The sequence below is a fragment of the Kwoniella dendrophila genome, chromosome 6 (assembly GCF_036810415.1).
Source record: "Kwoniella dendrophila CBS 6074 chromosome 6, complete sequence".
Lineage (NCBI taxonomy): Eukaryota > Fungi > Basidiomycota > Tremellomycetes > Tremellales > Cryptococcaceae > Kwoniella > Kwoniella dendrophila.
Window position 1 is genome coordinate 347,865 of NC_089481.1, and position 23,489 is coordinate 371,353.

Sequence of the window (23,489 nt, forward strand, 5' to 3'; positions counted from 1 at the left end):
ATCGCTACATATTCTTCTTTTCGTTCATTATCATTCGCATGGCGGAACTCTTCTAGTAAGTTGTTCTGGTTGTTGTATGGGTTGCTCTGTGATTATGGTTTTTGTGGTGGGATTTGCCAGGAAGGTGGAAAAGATGTCTAAGTCTTGTTCCTAGGCTTGGACTATAATACAAATATTAAAGTAAAGATCTTTAGGTAAGCTACTAATTGGTATGGAGAGTAAAGATGTCTAAGGAAGGATTACTGACTGATTTGATTTGACTCCCATTGAATGTAATTGATGTTGAGCGTGATCCCTACCTGCATGGGTCGTTCGAGGATTATTGATCGCCTATCAATGCCAAGAACAAGAGAAATTAAGTAAGACGACTGAATTAGGGGACTACAGGATAAACCTAAAGCTGTAAGATATGCATATCACTCACGGCTTTCAATCCCCTTATTCGATTCTGCCTATGACTGGTATGTTGAGCTCCATGAGGTGTAGTATGATGAGTTGTTCTGGTTGTTGTTGTGGTTCCGTGCATATTCGTGGTTGAGCGAGTTGGTATGTAAAGCAAATGCGTGATTCAGATGTTGTTATGCTTTGAGGTAGATTTCTGCTGGAAAGAGGTTAACGTTATTTGCTATTTGCTATTGATCCGGTCCAATATATATGCTAGAAGTTAGACCTTTGTCACAAGAGAAAGTACTATCAGACATGTATATGACATCATGCGTTCAGTCTTCAAAGTCAGGAAGTCATACATGGATGTCATCAAAGGATGTCGCTCCACTGCGCGCTGTTAAGTGAGTCATAACCATCAAAATAGGAAAATTTTAGGTATCGTCAGCACAGATCATCCTAATGGGTTATTCCTTGTGTTTCAGGCATCAAGAAATGCCTTTTGGGGCTCAATATTGTTGTTGTCAACTGTGATTCATCCTTATTACAGCACATGGGTCTTAAAATCCAAATGATTTGGTCCATCTCACGCGGGGTATATGATTCTATGTGGTTCCATTATCTGCAGTACGCAATATGGTATTTGGGCTTAGCTCAGCGTATACTTTTTGCAATACATCCATTGTCTGATGCAGGAAGGAAGGGTTTATACTGTTACTTCGATTTATCCATGTAAATGTGTTATATGTTCAGTTGCAAATTCCCCCTACCCCATTAGTCATCGAATGATCACTTATTTTTCTACCTTCTATGCTTTTTCAAATTCCTTCTTAGCCAAGACCAATTGTCCATCTAAATCTTTATTTGCATCATCAACTAATTTTTGTATCTCATCCGTACCATTTGATTTTCTTCCACCTAAATGTTTAAATCCATCCGTTCTTGCCATACGTATTTGTTGTTTTGCTGATTCAACTGTATTTGATAACGATTTTAATATTTCTGCTCTTTGTTCTGTTGTAGGTCTAGAAAAAGTAATCATAAAAGCAAATACAAAGGAATTAATCCATTTGATCTCTCACATATATGTGTCTTAACGCGACATCAAGAGGAATCGTGACTTACCGAGAAATAGGTATTTTCAATGTATTTGCACCAGTCTTTTGAGGTGATATACCAGGTAAATTAGCTTGATGTATGGCAGATTCAACATGTTTTGTAGACTACATTAAACAACTCGGTCAGCAATTATCTTAAGAGTAGTTGAGAAAGCACGTAATACTCACATCTGTGTCCCATACTTCCACATATAAAGTATTTCCTTTTGTCGTTATAGATGCTACAGCATTTAAGTGGCATTGACCTGGACCATCAGGTAATTGTACTCTAACGGAATCAAGTAAAGCTATAATCATAATAATAGACTATGTATCAACCAGTATTCTGACTATATACCCAATCTAACAATTCAGCTTACCTGGTGTTACTCTTCCTCTTCCTCTTTCTACACCTTCAAAAATGACTGCTTTGGCCCAATGAACAGCTTTTTCAATTTTGACTCCTGTTTTCTCTAATACTTCTGATATAACTACTTCTCCTGCTCCTTGATCATCATTGGCTCCAGCCTCATCATCTTCGACAGCTTTGATCTTCTGTTTAGGTGTTTTGACATTAGGACCCTTGTTCTTCTTCAGACCCAATGGAGTGGATGAAAATGATCGAGCGATATTAAGTGATGTTGAAGGGATGATGATTGCTCGAGTTGGTACTGATGGGCCGGCAGCTGATCTCACAGCGCTTCTGAGGGTTTGAGTTATGATATTCTGGCGCATACTGGGCGATGCAATACTCTTCGGCGTCTGTATTGATAATCTAGTCTCAAGATAGCTCAACAAAGATGAAACGAAGTCGATAGATTTCCATAATCTTGCCTACCACAACCATCTTTCATACGGTTTCAGCATTGTCAGGCACTAAACAGTCACGTGACATCATAGACGTCTGAAAAAGTTGGCCAACGTTGACATGAGAGATTTGGAATGATTTTCCATTTGTAAGCTTACCGCTATACATAAGATCGCAACGACCATCATTAGTTTAGATATACATAGTTATTCTTATAGCGGTCTCCAAGTTCCTGAATACAATTAATCAAATTTCACTTTCCACTCGTATAAAGCGCTATCTGATCGAAAATGGCTCGATTCACCTCAATAGGAATGGGACGTAAAAAGTTCGTTCAATCAGCTGCTGAAGAAGCTCAAACGCATGATTCAGCTGGAAATGAAGCTGGACCTTCAAGTATACCAAACACATCTGAACAAGGTGAAGGGATAGCTGGTGGTATTGAGAAGAAGAAGAAGAGAAGGGGAAGGCAAAGAGTCAAAGACGAGACTGGAAAGAGAATAGCTATAGGTGAAAAGAAAGGTCCTGATGCTAAGAAGAATAGTTGGGGTAAGGATGAAGGTATATCGAGTGAGTGAGATCATTCATTGTGGTCAACTATTCAGAGCAGACGCATGTTATACCATTCAGCTGATCTAAAGTAATGATTCTATATTTAGGGCGAGCAAAACTTTCCGCCAAACATGCTGAAGAACGAAAACAGAAACGAAACGAACAGAAGAATGCAAATGTTACTTGTTTCGCTTGTAGAGGTGTTGGACATGCTTCAAGAGATTGTCCCAATGTCCTATTAGGTGCAGCAGGAGAAGACGGTGAAAATAGTGGTATGAAAAGAAAAGGCGGTAAAGCAGGTTCTCAAGTGACAGGTGGAGGAAAATGTTATAGGTAAGTTCACTATTTAACGTTACATTTGCTTTGGAATCCATTCAGAGCTAACTCGTAATTGACTTTATTGTCGTCATAAATCATAGATGTAACTCTAATGAACATTCATTACATGGATGTCCTGAACCTATCGATTCAAGTAACCCTACACCATTCGCAACATGTTATATATGTTTGAAATCTGGACATTTAGCTTCTTCATGTGCATCAAACGGTGGTAAAGGGATATATGTTAATGGAGGTGAATGTAAAGTGTGTAAATCAGTCGAACATCGTGCGAAAGATTGTCCAGATGATCCAAGAAGACAATCATCATCATATAATGAAAATGATAATGAAGAAGGAGGAAAGAGGAAAAGAGGTGAAATTATATTAGGTGTAGGACAAGGTGCTGGAGCAGATGAAGATGATTTTATGGTTGAATCTAGACATTCATTGTCATCAGCAGGAGTTGGTGATAAAGGAGGTAAAAGAAATAATAAAAAGCATTTACCTGCAAGAAATAGTGAAAGACCAATGAAAAGATTAAGACAAGTAGATGAAGAAACAGGTAACTTAGGTGAAAGGTTAGAAGGTGGTTATCAAGGTCCGCCAGAAGGTGAAAGGCCGGGTCAAAAAGAGATTGAACAGGAAAGACAAGCAAAATTACCTTTAACAGCTAGAAAATCGCTAGGTGTTCAACAACAAAAACCAAAACCAAAAGTAGTTTCATTTTAGTATTTATTTGTCTAATTGTTTGTTTGTACAAAACATGGAATAACAGTGTATGCATATATCGATCAACAACGACGACGTAGGTCTCCAAATACGTTGCAAATCATTAGATAGCTCAAGGGGTTGCTAAAGTGACACAAGGAAGAACCAGTGGCTGATCCAGTAAGGTCAGGCTCGGACACCCACCTGCGCAGCTTCACTCTCTAATTCCCAAAGATCGGTCTCAAGTTTGTTTTTATACCAAGATCTTGCTTGGGCAGAAATGCCAAGATGGGAAGTACATCCTTCACAGTCACTATCAAACCCCAATGACTTGGTGTTCCTGATACATCTCAGTGAATTGATGATGGCAGATTTGGCTTGATCAATTGTCGTGTTATCTGCGTCACTTATCTTGAGGTCTTTGAACTGTCTGATCTCGTCTCTAGTTGAAGTGATATCACTACATAAAGTAGAATGATCAGCTGTTGTTGAGGATATATTGAGTGATTGTAATTAAGTAAGCTTCTAATGAAATGATTCAGTGATATCAGTCAGTGGGTTGTGGGGAATTCAGATTGTTCGGTCGTTTGCTTTTCTAAGTAGATAAATTAGTTGTTGAAGTAAGTAATGAATTCGATTCATGGCTCTTTATATAGGTCGTTCCAGCCAGAAACGGAGAGAGAAAGCATCCCAAGGGAAGGATAGGGTCAGAGCTAGATGATGACCAAATGAAGAATTCGAATATCATTATAGACGTTTCATCTTGTTCTTTCCTTTGTTATCATTTCCACAAGAAAGCTCCCTTACTCTGCCTTGGACGGACAAGCACGATTTCGTTCAAAGGATTACCTCAAGACTGATAGAAGATTCTCGGTATCTTTCTACCTTCTTTGGATGAAAAGATGAGCCACATTTGACGTATGACTATGCCGCAATTATGTGTCTCTGAAGACCACCAACAAGTCATCAGTTTAAAAAGTCTTCTTACAGAACATCAGTGCTTGGACCAGTATGTCCAGTTTTTTTAGTCTTCACTGCATCGTTAGAGCCTTTTCCTTTCCGCTGATCGGGCTGAAAGATGCATAATTCAGTCCGCCGCGGATGTCATATTCCGCATATGCACACCTGAAATGAATGGGATTAGAAGAAGCCTGGACCAATTAATTGATCTTTTTGGGATACCAAATGTGCAGCATAGGCTTAACCTCTCTGCACAGTCCGTATTCGGTTCTTAGCGATCTTACATGGAGACAAATCTGTTGAAGGTCACAAGTATATTCGATACATGCTTTATGATTCATAAATTGACGAATGATATCATCGTCTTTTCAATGAGAAGACAGTCGTCATCGAGCACTACGAGATATTATCAATATTAATGGGAGGTATATCTACGTCGATCATCTTGTCTTGGTATGACCAACGATAACGTTAAGCTCGACCAATTTAACAATTAAGAACTACACTAAAACTCGATTAAAATGGAATTTTAGGTTAATCTGCTCCATGGGGATTGAGGGTTGCTTAAAGAGCAGCTGACCGAATTAGACTTTTTCATTTCGGTCATGCTTTTTATGGTCCCGTTAGAGTGGGCATTAGTGATCTTAATACAAGTTGATCATAAGACCAAGTATGCAGTTTTTGTTACACTGTCATGATTTAGCATGACTAAGCTAGCCGCCTTATCTCAGACTACGTTATACCAAGCTATTACGGCTTGACCTCCACTTGAAGTGGTGCGTGAATATTGGTAGATCATCAGACGAGTACGCAAGAGTTGGGCGATTCGGATTTGTCCTAGATAAATACGTGCACACCCTCACGTTGCGTACGTAGGAAGATGATTGTTAAGCGAATATTCAGGAAACATCGTTTCTTTGTGTTGTGTATTGGGCGCTTCTAGACAAACCGAGGAAAACATAGCTTTATGCTTAGCTTTATTTATGTAATTGTACACAAACGATAAAAAGATGCAGCGTGTAAGCTTATTCAATCAAGTCTAAGGTATCCCTGTCGGATTGAATCGATTTTAACATTTTAACAGAGTTATAAGCGAAATGACCATGTCAGAAGATCTAGATTTCTTATAACATCCTTTGGATAAACAGGAACAAACATGAATTCAGATATACGCACCCCTTAAATGTCCTTTGAGGTGTGATCTTCACGAAGAAACAAACGCCGTGCGGCTATTGTATGCTTGAACACGACATGCAAATTCCTTTTGCCATTGTGTATGCCTCATCGACCGGACCGTGTCGTGCGATCAAGCGAAATCAGGGCGATTTTGTGAGAAGAGCAACAAGCAAGGTTGCGATTGCTTTTTTCAATTCCTCGGTTATCTCTGGAATGAGATGTTTTGAATTGTTATTTCTCTGTATTTCTCTGTTAAATAATATAGATGAATAATTGAATTATCGTTAAAAGTTCTCACGAAACCCTTGATAGTCGAAAAGGACACCGCCGGCTATTTCGGCTTGATCATTCCGACTTGCCCCGTAATAACCCTCATGCTTGCCTCTTTGATCCTTCTACTCCTTCACTCCCCTATGCATCATATGGAGATTAACGTTTATTTGGCGCCACTTACGTCTTTTGTAACTGAGATAAGCGGATAACTCGGCGGTAAACATGCTCTATACAGTAAAAAAACAGATGATGAAATTACAAGAAAAGAAAAAAAAAAAAGACGCTAAAGCTAAAACTTAGGAATTTAGGACTTCGCTTCGTCTGAAGTGCAAAATCGAAGGATGAGGGGAAGGGAAAGGCCTTGGTGGGTCATAGCGGGAATTGTATGAAACTCTACGACTCCAATGTATAGATTATTGTTGCCCCTCATTCTTCCTTCTGCTCCTATACCATCTGATATGGAGATGGTAGAAAGACGAGCTGAAGAGTTAGCGAACAAATAAGGGGAACCAATCATCATTGAATGATACATTTTGTTTCGGTAGTTCGTACCGATCAAAACAAAGCTAAAAGATGCAAATTTATACATATATACGAGCTCCACTTTTAGATCGATTCGCAAACATGTTGCCCCCCATTTTCTAATTTGTTATTGTTCCTTTCATCATCATAGCAATCTATTTACACCTTTTTTGACCATATAATTGGATAAAATTGTTTATTCAATATGGCTGAAAAGAATAATACATTCAAACAACAAGATGCTCATTTAGAGGATCGAAGAAATTATGTTAATGATGAACCTGATTCAACACCTTCAGCAGTTCATGTAATTCATAACCCTCTTAAGGTGAGTATCGTGTAATCCACCTATCTATCATCTGAAAGTGATCGTCTGATACCAAAAGTAGACTTGTTGAGCTAATAAGAGATTGTTTTTTGCATTGTGTATAGAGGGACAGTCCGGAAGTAGTTGTGGCGGACGCTCAAGCATTTGCTAACAACAACGGTCTTAGTGAATATGCCGAACTTTTCGGTAGAGCTGCATTAGTAGCTAGAGATAGTAAACATTTTGAAAATGTATCTGTACTTCTTCCAGATGAAGTAGCTGCTTTACAATATGAAAGAGATCATAAATGGCATGGGCCATTCATGTTATGGTATTCTATCGCCTTATGTGCCGTCGGCGCTGCTACTCAAGGTATGTAACATACATACTCGTCGTGAGAAAATATCCTTATTTTGTAATAACACTTTCATTTTCGTAGGTTGGGATCAAACTGGTTCAAATGGTGCGAACCTTTCATTCCCCACTGAGTTCGGTATCGAAGGTGAAGGTGCCAATGAATGGAAAGTTGGTGCTGTCAACGCTATTATTTTCTTGACTGCTGGTGTTATGTGAGTCGTATTATTCTTCAGTGAACATCTGGAATCGATCGCTGACATGTCATGTATGATTAGTGGTGCCTTTATTACCGATCCTTTGAACCACTATTTAGGTCGAAGAGGTGAAATTTTCCTTACTGCTGCTTGTCTTACTGCTACTCCTATCGCATCTGGTTTCACTCATTCATGGCAAGCACTTTTCGCTGTAAGATTCGTAATGGGTATTGGAATTGGTGCAAAAAACGCAACCGTACCTATCTTTTCAGCAGAATTAGCTCCAGCAAGAATTAGAGGTGCATTGTGAGTCATTCTCTTCTACCCTTTTCCCTCTCTGAATTCACCTATACTAACGTGATCACCGTTTTTCACTGTTTAGGGTTATGTTCTGGCAATTATGGGTCGTAGCCGGTATTTTCTTAGGTTTCTGTGCAAATGTTATTGTTAAAGATACTGGAAGAATCGCTTGGAGATTACAACTTGGTTCAGCTTTCATTCCAGCTTTCATTTTGATGTTAGGTATTTATTTAACACCTGAATCTCCTAGATGGTTGATGAAACATGGCAAATACGATAAAGCTTTTAGATCGTTCTTGAAACTTAGAGCTCACCCAATCATCTCAGCAAGAGATTACTACTACTCATATGTCATCTACGAAGAAGAACTCGCTCTAACTCCTGGATCAAACTACTTTACTAGAATGAGAGATTGCTTTACAATTCCTAGAATCAGAAGATCTAATTACGCCGCTTCAACAGTCATGTTAGCACAAGTATGTTTTTTTTTCAATGAAAATCTATTCTGTAATCCAGGCTGACATTTTTCTCATAGCAAATGTGTGGTATCAATATTATCTCTTTCTACAGTTCAACCATTTTCACTGATGTCGGATATACACCAACTCAAGCTTTATACGCTTCATTAGGTTATGGTGCTGTTCAAGTCGTTTTCACTATTCCGACTTTATTCATGATCGATACAATCGGTAGAAGAAGATTATGTTTAATTACATTCCCACTTATGTGTATCTTTTTATTAGCTGCTGGTCTATCATTATTGAAAACAACTGGTTCCAAGGGATCAAGAATTGGTCCTGTCGTTTTGTTCGTTTACCTTTTCACAATTATGTACTCATTGGGTGAGGGTCCAGTCGCTTTCCAATATTCAGCAGAAGTTTTCCCAACCATTCAAAGAGAACAAGGTATGGCTTTTGTCGTATTCATCAACAACTTCTTCGCTGGTGTATTATCAATTACGTTCCCAAGAATGAGATCAGTCATGACGAATACAGGTGCTTGTGAGTGAAATTTCCCTTTTGATTCTTATATCTCGACCCGTCTTACATTGACTCCTTTATTTTTCTCCTTCCGTAGTCGGTTTCTACGCTGGTTTGAATCTTATCGCATGGTTCATGATCTTTGTTTTCGTCAGAGAAACTAAACAATTAACTCTTGAAGAAATTGACCGTGAGTCTATCAATAAAATTACTTCATTATATACATACTTGCAATCAAAAGCTAAATATCCCTTTTATCAACTTTTACAGAGGTATTTTCAGTACCAACTTCAGAATACTTTAGACATGAATCTAAGATTTCTGCACCATGGTTTATCAAGAGATACATCTTTTTCCAAAAACACTTACCAAAACCACCATCTATTATCGCTACTGCCGATACAGATTACAGTGAAAAACCTAAATACTCGGAAACTCCTCCTAGAGGTGGTTCTACTGCCTAAAGGTAGTATAATAATAAGCATTTAAAACCTTCTTTTACGTGTACTGTTCTGAAATAGAATAGTAAATAGTTTGACGTAACGGTATTTTATACGATAATATGGTGGTAAAAGTTTAGTAAATCTAAGTAATATAATCAAATCAATAATATTAAATGAGGATCTCATTGATATCGGGGTTCAAGTAAACAAACATAAATAAAATGTGTATGAATTATAATTGAAGTGGCAGTCTCTATCATTACAAACCGTGCACAAATGTTTTGTTGTCCCCCGTTTCTGCACCATTGGCCGCTAGTACTGAAGCCTTTTAACATCGACATTGCAACTCTGCATCCACTTCATATAGACAGCTCACATTATAGAGAAAAGCGGGGAAGATGCAGAAGCAATTTCTCCAAACGCTAAGAAATGACGAAACTTTTGTTCGCTCTCCGTTTATTTATTGTTATTGAAAAATGCATTTCAGCCGTTTTGATTGATTCAACGAGCCTTCAGTGCCATGTCCGACAACACAAATCGCATTCTGACAGTCCCACTTACTTAATATTTAAAGTCTCTTCCTTTAGAATGCAGCACAAAAGTCTACTTGCAGCAGCAATATGTGCCAGTTATCCGTCTCCTCGAAGCTATAATCCAGCTAAATGTCATTTGATCCCACGAACTTCAATCAGCTTGTGCTTTACATTCTTCACTTACCTTACTCGTAGCAGAGAACCGTAGCATATGTTGCATGCGACTAAGAAGCTACGTATCAGGACAGACCTTAATAATCAGCTAGTAGTCACTGGATCGTCTTCAGCACCTTTTCGATCAGTGGCGGTATCTAGGAATAAACAATCTCCGCTAATCTTTGAAAACAACTCGACAACAGAACTTTCAAGCACACAGCACTATTTTGTCAATCGCCCAATATAATAATCAATTCGCATTGCTGCCGCACAGAATTGCGTTCAAGTAATTGAGGAAATTCCAAAAGTGTATACGCCATCATAGCCAATCCAGCCCAAGCGGGACTAATCGTATAGATTGCTCTCTGATCTGTTGACTGTCGCCCTTCCTCTAAAGCCATCTTGATTTTTTCAAGCTCTTATGAAAGGAACCAGCATTGCCTACGACCAGAAGGACAGCATACAAGCAGCTGGCTTACTCCTCAGTCAATCAATAATTAATCATAATATAGGTTGTCTTTTTCTTGTTGCCTTCATCAACAGCAGCTTTGGCCGAGTGGTCTAAGGCGGTGGACTTAAGTTGTTCTCGCTTCTTGCGAGTTTCTAACTGAAACCCACTGGGAAACCGCGTGAGTTCGAACCTCACAGGCTGCAAAATTCGAACACCTTTTTGTTTTGGGACATCTTCTATGCATCGAATGGTGTTTTTATCAAAGAAATTGGATGAAAATTGAATGATTTAGAGTCGATTTTGTGAATGTTCGGCGAAGGAGGTGAAAGTGCCACATTCGCTTGGACGCGCGCTACGGTGGCAAACCTTGTTTCGGTTTTTTAAATACCATTCAGCTTTTGTATCGTACAAACTGCTGCAAAACACAGCAAGAAAACTATACATACAGTCAGAGTACGATCTAAAGAGTATAGTCAGAAGGCTGCTGTGATAGCGGGTCAATCAAAAGTATGCATCTAGATATGTGATAGGTTATAAGCCAAACAAATACCTTTTATATCAGGCTCACCACCCATATAGCGCGCGTCGGGACGTGTTTCAACAGGGACGCGTTACGACCCTCAATTTGCCATTTTCTCTAATGTTCAACTTAACTTCGGTTTCTTTTTCTATTTACATAGTCTCAATCGTCTTATAGTATATACATTCAAACTTGCACTATCCTGCCTTAGACTTCTACTTGACATCTGCGATTTTCAACTCAAGTCAAGCGCAATATGTCATCCCCTTATCCAGGTGCATATCCACCATCATCAGCGCCAGGAGGATCACCAGCGAATTCATCTTCTTTACCACAATCAAGAACCTTAGATCCATTAGCATTTAACAATGTACGTGGATTAGATGGGTCTATACCTGGTAATACAGGTAGGAATCAGAATGGTAATGGCGATGATGAAGGTGGATCACAAGCTGGTGAAGATAATACCGATGGTACAAGAGTAGCACAAAGAAGAGCCAGAGGTGGTGTAGATCCTGAATCTATACCTAGAGTTAAAGATCAAACTGGTGAAAAAGTTATGGAAAGTTTCGCTTTATTCTTGGAAAAGTGAGTAAGACCTAACTATGAGATGAATCAGAGGCTTGTATAGCTATTGAGAATAAAAGAGCTTGAACTGATAAACCATTCCATAGCTTCACGGAACAAGTTGTACTACCCGAAACACCAGCTTCGTTCCATGGTGAAAATCCATTACCTGGAACAGCTGATGAGGGCAAATACTATATCAACCAAATCAAAGGTATGAAGGAGTTTGATCTGACTACTTTGTTTGTCGATTTCGGTCATTTGTTAGAACGGGAAGAAGTTTTAGCTAGAGCTATTCAATCGCAATATTATCGGTGAGATCAGCTGAATGGTCATTAATATGACTAACAGGAGGCTGATTGTTAACTCTCGACATAGATTCCTTCCTTATTTAAGACGAGCGTTACAAAGTCTGATAAGGCGATATGAACCTACATATCTATATACATCTACATCGTTCGGTTCTACACCCTCATCATCAAGTTCATCATTAACAACAAGAGATTTCAACATTGCATTTTATAATCTACCATTAACTTCTGGTATAAGAGATTTGAGAATGGATAGAATAGGTCAATTGATCAGTATAAGTGGTACAGTAACTAGAACAAGTGAAGTTAGACCTGAATTGGTTAGCGGTACTTTTGTTTGTGAACAATGTAAAGCTGTAATCAAAGATGTAGAACAGCAGTTCAAATACACTGAAGTGAGTGAACTGCATGCAGAATACCAAGACAAATCCAGCTGAAGGCGATTTCTGCCATAGCCTATATTATGTCAGAATCAAACCTGTAATAATCGAACGAATTGGTTGTTGAATATCGAACAATCAAAATTCTCAGATTGGCAAAAAGTCAGAATTCAAGAAAATGCAAATGAAATTCCAACAGGTAGTATGCCCAGATCGTGAGTCTCATCCTTTATCGAGTGCAACGATGAAACCAGATCACTGACTCTATAAACCTAGGCTTGATGTGATTCTTCGATCGGAGATTGTTGAAAGAGCCAAAGCGGGTGATAAGTGTACTTTCACCGGTACTTTTATCGTTGTACCTGATGTCTCTCAGTTAGGTCTCCCTGGAGTAAATGCACAGATGATGAGAGAGAATCAAGGTGGAAGGGGGGATGGTGGCGTAGCAAGTCAAGGTGTAACGGGTTTAAAAGCATTAGGTGTCAGGGATTTACAGTATAAAACAGCCTTCTTGTCTTGTATGGTACAAGGTGCAGATGCTAGAGTGAGTTCAGCTGTGTGTCTCACCTCTCTTTTGGGAAGCAAAAGCTAATCAATTAAATGTTCATATCCAGGCGGGAATTACTGACGTCCGAGGCGATTTAGAAGATGGTGAAGAAGATCAAGAAACTTTCCTCAATTCCCTTACCCAGCAAGAAGTTGACGAGCTAAAGAATATGGTCAACCTTGACAGAATTTACGAACGTCTGGTGAAGTCAATAGCTCCAACCGTATATGGCCATGATATCGTCAAGAAGGGTATTTTACTGCAACTTATGGGTGGTGTACATAAACAAACTCAAGAAGGAATACATTTAAGAGGTGATATCAATGTTTGTGTTGTTGGTGATCCAAGTACCAGTAAATCGCAATTCTTGAAGTGAGTAACCCTGTCTACTTTCGCAACTGTGATTCCGTACTAAAGCTGTATTTCTAGATACGTATGCGGCTTTTTACCTCGAGCGGTATATACATCCGGTAAAGCTTCATCAGCAGCAGGTCTGACAGCTGCCGTTGTAAGAGATGAAGAGTCTGGTGAATTTACTATCGAAGCAGGAGCATTGATGTTAGCAGATAATGGAATTTGTGCTATAGATGAATTTGATAAAATGGATGTAGCGGATCAAGTAGCAATTCACGAAGCGATGGAACAACAAACAATATCAATTGCAAAAGCAGGTATTCAAGCTACATTAAATGCAAGAACATCTATATTAGCAGCAGCGAATCCAATCGGCGGTAGATATAATAGAAAAATGAGTTTGAGAGCAAATGTAGCCATGTCTGCACCAATTATGTCAAGATTTGATTTATTCTTTGTGGTTTTAGATGAATGTAACGAAAATGTTGATTTGCATATTGCACAACATATTGTAAATGTACATAGATTTAGAGATGCCGCTATAGCTCCTGAATTTAGTACTGAATCACTTCAAAGATATATTAGATATGCTAGAACTTTCAGTCCAAAAGTGAGTTATCCCCCTCAAACAGCAAGAAACAAAAAGGATAAACCTAATTGATGTTATTCCTATAGCTCTCCCCAGCAGCCAGTGCTGTACTTGTTGAAAAGTACAGATCATTAAGACAGGATGAAGGTGGACCAGGGAAGAGTAATTTCAGAATTACCGTCAGACAGTTGGAAAGTATGATTCGATTATCTGAAGCTATTGCTAGAGCCAATTGTCAAGATGAGGTAAGTGAATAGGCTCACCGACCCGATGAATGGGTATACAAGAGCTAATAGTTGTTGCTGGGTGTCAGATTACGCCCGCTATCGTTAAAGAAGCTTACTCGTTATTACGGCAATCGATTATTCACGTTGAACAAGATGATATATCGTTCGATGACGACGAAGGATTGGCCAATGGCGATGCTGATGGAGACGCTGAGATGAATGCGGCCGATATAGCTGCTTTGGAAGCTGCCGAATCAAGTTATCAAGCTCAAACTTCTTCTACTGGTCAAGCTGAATCTAGTCTGCAAGGTCAACAAGCAGGAGGTCAAGTATCAAGTAGTAATGGTGGTAAGAGGAAATTGCGAATTACATGTGAGTTTGGTGTTGTTGACACTTGTCCATTTTATGATACCGAATAAAGAGGAACTCGCAACTGATTAATTCCTTTTCTTATTAGATAATCAATATATGGAAATAATGAATTTACTTGTATTGCATTTAAGTGAAATTGAAAGAGAAAATGGTACTGGAGTCGACAGAGAAGAATTGATTCAATGGTACTTAGAACAGAAAGAACATGAATTTGAAACTGAACAAGATTTATTAAATGAAAAAGAATTAATAGGTAAAGCTTTAACTAAATTATCAAAAGATAATTATTTATTAGAAATTAGAGGTGATGTAAGAGATGGTTTGGTCCCTTCATCCACAACTGATCAAGAAGGATCTATGCAAAGTGCTGATGGAGATAATTCCAGTGGCAAACTTTATTATCTTGTTCGTAAGTATCAAAGGAAATTCCTCCATACATTGTTCAGACTAAACTGTGTCTCCTCTACCACATGTTATAAATACTGATACTAACCCATGGTGTTTGTCATATAGATCCTCAAGTCGATTTATCAGATCTTTCTTCTTCAGTTCCTGCTTAGAACTCTTGAAGTAATGAGTTTTTGGGCGCACACCGGTGTCCACTACACTACACTGCGATCTTAGGACTGAGATCAACTGTAAAATGCCTTTCTGTCTATTTTGATTTTACACTTTTTTTTCAATATTGTAACAATGTTTCTTTGCTACCTCTTTTACTATATAAATTCATAAGTCAGAAGAATCGAAGGTCGTCATGCATAATAAATGTTCATAGCAGATTGTCATTTATTCGCATATGCATATGAACGATGATAGTGCTATATAAATCTCACATTCTACATATATTTCATCTTCTATCTCTAAGTTCCCAGCAGAATGAAATGCTACTTTGTCTACAATGAAAGCCTCACCTATTGAACTTGTACAGCTAATTGGGCAGCTTTTCTCTGTTCTTCAACTTGATGTTGGGTTTTACCAACTGAATTACACCAAGCATCTAATTGTTCAGTCAAAGTATCTAATTGATTATCTTCTAATACACGTGGTTGAACCCATGATATATCCGCTGTTCCATCAACTTGATCAAGTGAACCTTTGATGAGACTTAGACTATATGAGTAATAGAATTATACCGCTGTTAGCTGTCTTGTTCTGAAATAACTTGAAATGAATACCTTTGTTTATATACTCACCTCAAAGCTTTCATAAGTAAATGTTCAACTTCGTTTACAGGTAATCTAGTTGCTTCACCAATAGTTTGGAAGGTCATTAATCTTGAAGAACCGTCTCTTGGTCTAGCGAAAATGGTTTGAATCAAAGCCATCAAACAGATTTTTTGTCTTAAAAATGAAATAGAAGATTCCAAAATTGGCTGAGAAGGAGAAGGAGAAAATTAAATTGCAAAAATATCAGTACATGACTTTGCCAATAAGAATAGTTTACTTCTTATAACGAAGCATGATATACTCACCTCATTCGATAAGTGGTTAGCTAACGATTCGAATTTACCAATTTCACCACCATTGAAGCTACTAATCAAATCTTTGATCCATTCCCATTCTGTACCAACAAGTGTTTGTAAGATAGGATGTTGGAGCTGTGGAGGATCATTGAGAATCAGCATGAATCCTTGATATACAAGACACTTATAATATTGGAGTACAGTAGAAGCGGACTCACCAATTCACCGAAATTGTAAATAGTTTCACCTAACAAAGCAGCAATACATAAATCATGTGCTCTTGATTTTTGATCATCTTTTGATAATTCTTTTTCAGTATCTACACAAGCTAAATATAATAAAGCATTTTTATAATATGGTGCATAATCTGCTTTTACTTTATAATAATCACCTGCAACACCATAATATCCTGCATTAACTGAAGGTTCAATTATTGTATCTTGTTCATTTAAAATTTTTTCACATTCATTTAAATTTTTTTTACATTCATCTAAATTACCTAATAACAATTGTGCGTATGCAATTGAAGATAAACTTAATGCATATGCAGATGATGCAGGAGGTGGTGGTGCAGGACTTCCAGGATTATCTTCAGTAGCTGGAATAGGATAAGGTGAAGTTAATCGTGAATGTAATGATTGTAAGAATTTTAATGTAAGTTCTGGTTCTGCAAAATAGATTCAATTGAATTTAATTTACTTTCAGCTATGTGGAACACCTTTGCTTCAGATATGGAGGGACCGCTCACCTGTGTATTCTCTTCCTACACGACGAGCGATTTCAACTAATTTCAAGGCATTTATTCTACTTTCTATAGTTGATATGAACCTGAAAGATGAGCAGATTAGCATCTGCTACACCTTCACCATCTTGCTTAGTATATTAGTAGATCTTTAGCTTACTTCTCAAACAGTTCAATCTGATAAGGACCTGTACCAGGTGTAAACACAAACTCGGTCAACTGAACAGTTAAATTGTGCCATAATCTATTGTTTGAGATAAATACAGCTTAGCGAAATCCATCGAGGAAAGATCCATTCACAAAGCTGTAAAGTTTACTCACTTCTTCTCATATGATGATTTTATCTTTGTCCATAATGGTTTTAAGTCTTCTGGGGCAGACGATACTTGTTGTTCAAGGTAAGGAAGTGGTGAAGTGGAGGTTGAAGCTGGTGTATCGATCTCCATATTGGGGGTGTTGTTGATAATGGTTATAAGATGGGAGGGTTATTACGACTTGAGGATTGAGAGTGTCTAAGATCTTCGAGCTTTGTGACAGCTATAAGGATATTGAAGGTATAATCAAGTTGATAAATTGACAAAGAATGCTTGACGATATCAAGATGAATTCAACATGTAAAGCAACAAAGGTATCGTCATAATGCACATCAATCAACGCGCGTCTACAGTCTACAGTCTATTATCTGCTATGGTGAAGAGTGATAAGCTATCATATGTACATGTTAAATATTATATCCACGTGTAACAACCCAATCCTGCTTTCAAGGCAATCCGAGATTTCGAAAAGATAGATATAGAGAAGTCTTGTACAAGTTGTCAACTTGGCTGTCACAATATAAGTTATACCACATACCCAAGGACAAAGACAACGTTAGACAAGCTGCAATTACAGAAGAGCAAGTTCCACAGAATGCCTCCACGACCATCAACTTCCATACGAGCTTTAGTCTCTTCTTCGCGATTTGCAAGTACTTCAGCTATACCAGCGGCAGCTTCTTCATCTTCTTCAACCTCCTCTATACCACCACACATAACGACGAAATCATCATCAACACCACCACCAAAAGATCCAAATAGAATATATACAGCAAGAAAAACATTCTTATGGAATTATTATACACATTTAATTTCAAAATCTGATCTGATATTAGTTTTTGATCATTCAAATTTAACTTCATCAGAATGGTCAAAAATTCGAAGATCAATTTCATCTATACCATTACCTTCAAAATCATTCGATCCAAACTCTGTACTAGAAGAAGAAGAAGGAAAACCAAAGATAGAATTAATTGAACCTGCTTCATTAAATGTAGTTAGAACAGGTGTATTATCATCTTTATTATCTTCTTCGAAGAATAATTTATTAGTCGAATCTTTAAATGGTCAAAGAGCTTTATTAACATGTTCAAATTTATCACCTACATATTTAAATAAAATTTTAAACTCAATAAATAAATCTATAAAATCATTAAAAAGAGAAAATACAAAAGATGAAAAACAACCTTCATTAAAATTAATTTCAGCTTTATTAGAAGGTAAAAAATTATTAAATAATGAAAAAGATATTTTAGAATTTAGTAAAAAAACACCTGAATTAGATGTTTTAAGATCACAATTAATTGGTTTATTAGAATCTTCTTCAAGACAAACTATAGGTATACTTAGTCAAGCTGCAGGTGGTCAATTGGTTAGAACTTTACAAGGTTTAGAACAAAATTTAAAAGGTGATAGCGTAGAAGTAGCTGCTGAAGGAGAAGCTAAATCAGCATGAACTTGATTAATGAATGGCATGTTTGGACGAGTTCTAAGGTCTTTATACCAATTACCTTCCGCTCAAGGTTTTTTAGACATATACAAAGTTAGAAGATTCGTATTTAGATATAAAGTCAGAGAGTATACTCTTCCGGCTATTGTATATATATATATCTGCCAATGCACAATGCGTTGAAGAAGTGATTCACATTGACGCAATTTGCGTTGCATACCATCATCCCATAGCAGGTCACGACGTATGCGGGTCAGTCTTCCTTACGCAGCTTTCACCATATTAATCGCTACTTTGTCGAACGCTCAGTACCGACTGGCCAACACCAGCCTGAAACAACATAATGACACGCAAACAGCCTTCTGTTCAAGAGATGCATTTTGATTTTTCCGCAATTTTTCTCTATCCTTCCTACATGCCCTATGATCATAAAACGATTTATACAACCGCTTACATGAGAGAGAATTCTCCGAATTTCTCCTGTTGAGTTGCGAAAAGGATAAATCATCGTCAGTTGGGATTTAAACATTGAATATTCTGAGGGTTTGACAATGAAAGGAGATAGGCAACAAAGTGGTGAACATGGAGGGACGCAAAGACTCACTCTGTAGCCTGGTACGGACCATTTACCTTTCTTGATCATAGTTTCAACGGCTTGAGAGATTTCTGGTCTAGCTTTAGCAACTTCGTCGACCTAAAACAGGAATTCAAGACACAACCATATCAGTTTATGCTCTTGTTTGCAAGAAAGAAATATTATCAGCAGCATAAAATGAGGTTACTCACGGTTAAGTCTTCGAAAGGTCTAGCATCTTGAATGTTGGAGAGAGTAGCTTGGAGAGAAGATTGTTCGGTTTGGATCTTACTGACGGTTTCTTTGGCGGCAGAGACCTGTCAAATGGGGAAATGTGTTAGTATCGAGATATTCTTCATCATAGTATTTCTATATTGTCCTTCAAGTCCACTTGTATGCTCCATTATGCTTATGCTCCATGTTTATGCCTTTGTTGAACAACAGTCTCCTTGAATAGTTGTAGTATACCAAATATCGCAAAACGATCATCATATCATATCCTAAACTGCGTCCACCGATATTCAATGCTATTCTGTCTTATCATGTCTCATCCTTCATCCATTCTGAAATACTATTTCTTCTCTTCTCTTCTATTGTATTGATAATTGTCCCTTTTTACGTCCACCTGATATGATAAATAACATAATGATACTATAAAACTCACAGCTTTACCTTCAAAAGCACCAACAACATCATTCCATTTTGATACATCATAATCTACAGCTTTAAAATCTTTTAAAACTTTTTCAGCTAAAGAAACAGCTTGTTGATCTTTTAAAACATTTTTATAATGTGATAAATCAATTTGTGGTACAGTAGCTTTTAATGCAGAATTTTTTGATACAGCTGTAGAATGTCTTGCTCTAAATGCTTGTAAATTTGATAATGTTGTTTTATCTAATCCTAAACCAGTATAGATTTTTGTCCAGTCCTATAATATTTGATAACTTTGTTAATATACATACATATATGTATACAAGATATAATGAGTTCAACTCACGACATTGGTAGCAGCTGATCTAGCGGCCATTTTGAAAAGAGATTATCTATACACAAAAAGAAGCTAAACTGTCAGAAGTTGAATTCTACTTTATTCACGTTGATGAGCCTGAACTTGTTGGAGCTTACAAGAAGGAGTGGTGAGTTGAAGGTAGAAGGTAGAGGATATTCACGAATATAGATAGATGAATTAGATGTTAATGAGTCTACAAGTCACCACCAACAGAAGCTAAGGGTCCATTAAAGCATTCTACTGTATAACCAATACACCATACAACCAATACCAACTACGGCCGATCCGCTGCATGCCTCACTGTACAGGTTAATACCGTTAATTTCCGAGTGTGGCACTGATTCATCATTGATCGTATATCAAGGTTAACTATAATTGTCAAAGTTGAACATTATATGTCCTTTATTACATATATACATAAATCTCGTTACATTTCGATTATTAGCATCCTTGTCATTTGTCAACTCGACATCGTATAGAATACCCGCAACATGGCTGAACAAAGAGAAAACTCACCTAGGATAGCAGACGATGGAGATAATGTTGATGAGGTGAATTACCATATCTGTGTCCCTCCACTTTTTCAGATCAACTTGTGACTAACAAAATATATGTATATATAGGAACTTCGATTGATGCAAGCTAGATTAGCAGAGATGGAAGCTGAGAAGAATGCTGTGAGTGATTCCTTCATCGTTAGCTGCAGTATTTGGTTCGGAAGTGAATAGCTAATTGGTGAATATTCAATCTCTATCAGCTTGTATCGAACAGAGGATCAGCTACACCTAATCCAACGGGGACAAATGGGAATGGAGAAACATCAGAAACACATGAAGGCGGTAATGAAGCAAGTATGGAAGATGAAGATGCACCAGGTGCAGTAGATTCAAGGAGTGTGTATATTGGTAATGTAAGTCTTTATCTTGGATGTTATCCTTTTTGAATATAGAAGTAATAAAATCTTGTTAAATTAATGTTACTAATTTTATTATCCGTTATGTTGTAGGTGGACTACGGAGCAACACCAGAAGAGATACAAGCACATTTTCAAGCATGTGGAACAATAAATAGAGTAACGATATTATGTGATAAATTTACTGGACATCCAAAAGGTTATGCATATGTTGAATTTGCTGAACCTTCAATTGTACAAAATGCAATCGTTTTAAATGAAAGTATGTTTAGAGGTAGATTAATAACAGTGAGTCATGATTTCATTTCCCCTCTTTCTCTTTCTTTTGAATTTTAATCGATGATAAGTCGTTGCAAAATGCTTATTTTTGTGTTACAATTGTTACAACTGTTATAGGTAAAAGAGAAAAGAACGAATTTACCTGGTATGAATATGACAAATCGTGGAAGAGGTAGAGGTAGAGGTGGATTTAGAGGTTTCAGAGGTGGTGGTGGTGGTTTCAGGGGTGGTAGAGGAAGGTGAGTTATTGGTTATTCTGGATGCCCGAGTAAACATCGCTAGAAGGCTAGTACAAAATATACCAAGTAACGAAGCTGATTTCGCAGGTTTTGATTCTGCAGAGGACGAGGTAGAGGTTGGTAAAACCTTGAATATATACTATAGAGGTCGTATATATAGAGTTGAAGTCAAGAGATTTCGATGTTTGCCATCAAACAAGGTGAAAATAGAGCGAGAAGAGGATTTACAGACGAGTCTGTTTCACATAGACGAAACCAAAATATGCCATTACAACACTAGATAATCGACACTAAAAATATGAACAATTTGTATTAATATGCATACTCTTAAAAAATGGAATGATTCGATCACCGTTTTGGCTATTTAAATATGCTGAGATAGGCAAGAAAAGGCAAAAAGATGCATTTTATCGTATGGTATGGATATATATATATATATATGGTTTCTGATATTTTCTAATTAGTTATTGTGTAAGTATCATCCCGATATTATGTATGGGATAATTTTTCTGCTTTAATAGCAAGGTTGCTATTGCACTCTTCGTTTGCTCCTTTCCCCTTTCTTTCGTCCAATTCTACCATACCATTCTTTTTGAACCACAAGCGATGCAATTGAGCGATCTTGCTAGTTATCATTGAGTTTTCGAAAATCTTCTCTTGCCAATCATTCTTTTTCTCCCTTCAATCATGCAACAACTTGTTTTATCTTCCACCAGCACCTCCAGCAGTAGCTTGTCTCTTTTGTAATTTTCTTAATTCTCTCTTTTTTTCTAAATCTTGTAATTTTTTCAATTCTTTTTCTGATAATTTTTCTCTTTCTGCTCTTTTTTTAGCTGCTCTTCTATCTTCAATAGTTTCTTCAGGTTCTTTATATTCATCTTGTTCTTTTTTATAATCTAAAGATAAATCAATATCAACTTGTTGTCTTGTTTTAATTAATTTTTTAGATATTTCAGGTTTTAACAGTTGTGATTGCGTTGATTGTTTATTTCCAATTAAATCAATAATATTAAAAACAACTTGAATCCATGATTTAATTCCTTCAATTTGAGCTTGATTAGTTGGTTTACAAACTGATAATATAATATGTCTTGATTTAGCTTTAGATGATAATGCTCCTTTAGACGGTCTTGTTCCTGTAACATCGGAAATTAATAGATATTTAAGTACACTAGCAGCATTTTTATCATTAAGAACTTCTGAAATACCAATGTTGGGAGTTTTAAGTAAGATATCTGTGATTTCAACATGTTCAGTGAATAGAGCATGAGTGATTGGGATACCTGGAGCTGAATCGTTTAATTTGGCGAAGGTCTAAAAGAGTAACATTATGATATATTTGTTAGTTTAATGAAAAGTATAACGGCAAACGATGAATCACGAGAGGAGCTATTATGTCTCTCTATTGGAGTGGATTAAAAAATATTGCCAACTCACCAAATCCCATCTTTTTTCTCTAGTTTCTCTTAAAGCAGATTTATCTACAATTGACCAAACACCTAAAGAATCTTGTGATTGTAAACCTAATTCACCTCTACCTAAAGTAAAATCAAATTGAATTAATTCATTATTATTAAATGTAGGTTCAATTATTGATTTAACGAAATTTATAATTAAACCAGCTAAATCATGTATAGGATATAATGATATAGTTGTATGTAAAGATAATAAATTTCTTCTACCTGATCCATATAATAAATATAATGAAGGTGAAGAAGATAATAATCCTTTTAATTGTGAAAATTGATTTGATAATAATGATTCAAATGGTTTGATTCTATTCAAACAAAATTTGTATATTATATAAAAAGTTAAGTTAGCTTTTCATAATATTACAAGTACTTTACGATAGTTCTAGCTGAACCCTTTATGCCATTCAAAACTCTTAACTCACGTAGATTTAGCTCTTCCACTGTTTATTGATTTACCAACCAAATAAATCAAAAGATAAAATCCAACTATACTTAATACAGCAGCTTCAAATTTGAATGCAGCAGGTCTAAAAGAAAACATTTTCCATCTGAATTCTAAACCATCATATTCTCTTGATAATGGTGCTGCTTGAGGTGGTGTTATAACCTGTAAAAGTTTAACTAAACCTGACATCTTGATTAT

General features: G+C 36.9%; 10 protein-coding genes across 10 annotated transcripts; 5 read left to right on the plus strand and 5 right to left on the minus strand.

The window, feature by feature from the left end:
* Positions 1-52: 52 nt before the first annotated feature.
* L201_004693 (uncharacterized protein) lies at positions 53-526 on the minus strand (the record flags this gene model as incomplete). Its single annotated transcript, XM_066220433.1, has 3 exons — positions 53-161; positions 248-330; positions 425-526. 3 exons carry the CDS (start codon positions 524-526, stop codon positions 53-55), a joined length of 294 nt encoding a protein of 97 aa, XP_066076530.1.
* Positions 527-1,192: 666 nt separating this feature from the next.
* On the minus strand, positions 1,193-2,216 carry L201_004694 (uncharacterized protein; the record flags this gene model as incomplete). Its single annotated transcript, XM_066220434.1, has 4 exons — positions 1,193-1,409; positions 1,510-1,607; positions 1,671-1,789; positions 1,862-2,216. 4 exons carry the CDS (start codon positions 2,214-2,216, stop codon positions 1,193-1,195), a joined length of 789 nt encoding a protein of 262 aa, XP_066076531.1.
* Positions 2,217-2,579: 363 nt separating this feature from the next.
* Positions 2,580-3,891, plus strand: L201_004695 (uncharacterized protein; the record flags this gene model as incomplete). Its single annotated transcript, XM_066220435.1, has 3 exons — positions 2,580-2,859; positions 2,949-3,174; positions 3,261-3,891. The coding sequence occupies 3 exons, from the start codon at positions 2,580-2,582 to the stop codon at positions 3,889-3,891; spliced, it is 1,137 nt and encodes a 378-aa protein (XP_066076532.1).
* Positions 3,892-7,006: 3,115 nt separating this feature from the next.
* On the plus strand, positions 7,007-9,403 carry L201_004696 (uncharacterized protein; the record flags this gene model as incomplete). Its single annotated transcript, XM_066220436.1, has 8 exons — positions 7,007-7,129; positions 7,234-7,480; positions 7,548-7,677; positions 7,741-7,965; positions 8,042-8,435; positions 8,495-8,960; positions 9,037-9,129; positions 9,210-9,403. The coding sequence occupies 8 exons, from the start codon at positions 7,007-7,009 to the stop codon at positions 9,401-9,403; spliced, it is 1,872 nt and encodes a 623-aa protein (XP_066076533.1).
* A 1,895-nt stretch (positions 9,404-11,298) lies between these two features.
* Positions 11,299-14,949, plus strand: L201_004697 (uncharacterized protein; the record flags this gene model as incomplete). Its single annotated transcript, XM_066220437.1, has 11 exons — positions 11,299-11,630; positions 11,717-11,923; positions 11,988-12,315; positions 12,376-12,515; positions 12,577-12,844; positions 12,915-13,219; positions 13,277-13,811; positions 13,877-14,035; positions 14,104-14,389; positions 14,475-14,798; positions 14,903-14,949. 11 exons carry the CDS (start codon positions 11,299-11,301, stop codon positions 14,947-14,949), a joined length of 2,931 nt encoding a protein of 976 aa, XP_066076534.1.
* Positions 14,950-15,300: 351 nt separating this feature from the next.
* Positions 15,301-17,039, minus strand: L201_004698 (uncharacterized protein; the record flags this gene model as incomplete). The annotated part of the gene is made up of 7 exons (XM_066220438.1): positions 15,301-15,499; positions 15,583-15,761; positions 15,861-15,986; positions 16,070-16,518; positions 16,600-16,679; positions 16,754-16,837; positions 16,915-17,039. 7 exons carry the CDS (start codon positions 17,037-17,039, stop codon positions 15,301-15,303), a joined length of 1,242 nt encoding a protein of 413 aa, XP_066076535.1.
* Positions 17,040-17,502: 463 nt separating this feature from the next.
* On the plus strand, positions 17,503-18,363 carry L201_004699 (uncharacterized protein; the record flags this gene model as incomplete). Its single annotated transcript, XM_066220439.1, has 1 exon — positions 17,503-18,363. The coding sequence occupies one exon, from the start codon at positions 17,503-17,505 to the stop codon at positions 18,361-18,363; it is 861 nt and encodes a 286-aa protein (XP_066076536.1).
* A 444-nt stretch (positions 18,364-18,807) lies between these two features.
* On the minus strand, positions 18,808-19,961 carry L201_004700 (uncharacterized protein; the record flags this gene model as incomplete). Its single annotated transcript, XM_066220440.1, has 5 exons — positions 18,808-18,837; positions 18,962-19,051; positions 19,144-19,248; positions 19,596-19,862; positions 19,932-19,961. The coding sequence occupies 5 exons, from the start codon at positions 19,959-19,961 to the stop codon at positions 18,808-18,810; spliced, it is 522 nt and encodes a 173-aa protein (XP_066076537.1).
* A 473-nt stretch (positions 19,962-20,434) lies between these two features.
* On the plus strand, positions 20,435-21,498 carry L201_004701 (uncharacterized protein; the record flags this gene model as incomplete). The annotated part of the gene is made up of 6 exons (XM_066220441.1): positions 20,435-20,494; positions 20,567-20,620; positions 20,701-20,853; positions 20,950-21,144; positions 21,253-21,374; positions 21,477-21,498. 6 exons carry the CDS (start codon positions 20,435-20,437, stop codon positions 21,496-21,498), a joined length of 606 nt encoding a protein of 201 aa, XP_066076538.1.
* Positions 21,499-22,076: 578 nt separating this feature from the next.
* L201_004702 (uncharacterized protein) lies at positions 22,077-23,480 on the minus strand (the record flags this gene model as incomplete). The annotated part of the gene is made up of 3 exons (XM_066220442.1): positions 22,077-22,688; positions 22,812-23,151; positions 23,269-23,480. 3 exons carry the CDS (start codon positions 23,478-23,480, stop codon positions 22,077-22,079), a joined length of 1,164 nt encoding a protein of 387 aa, XP_066076539.1.
* Between the last annotated feature and the right edge of the window lie 9 nt (positions 23,481-23,489).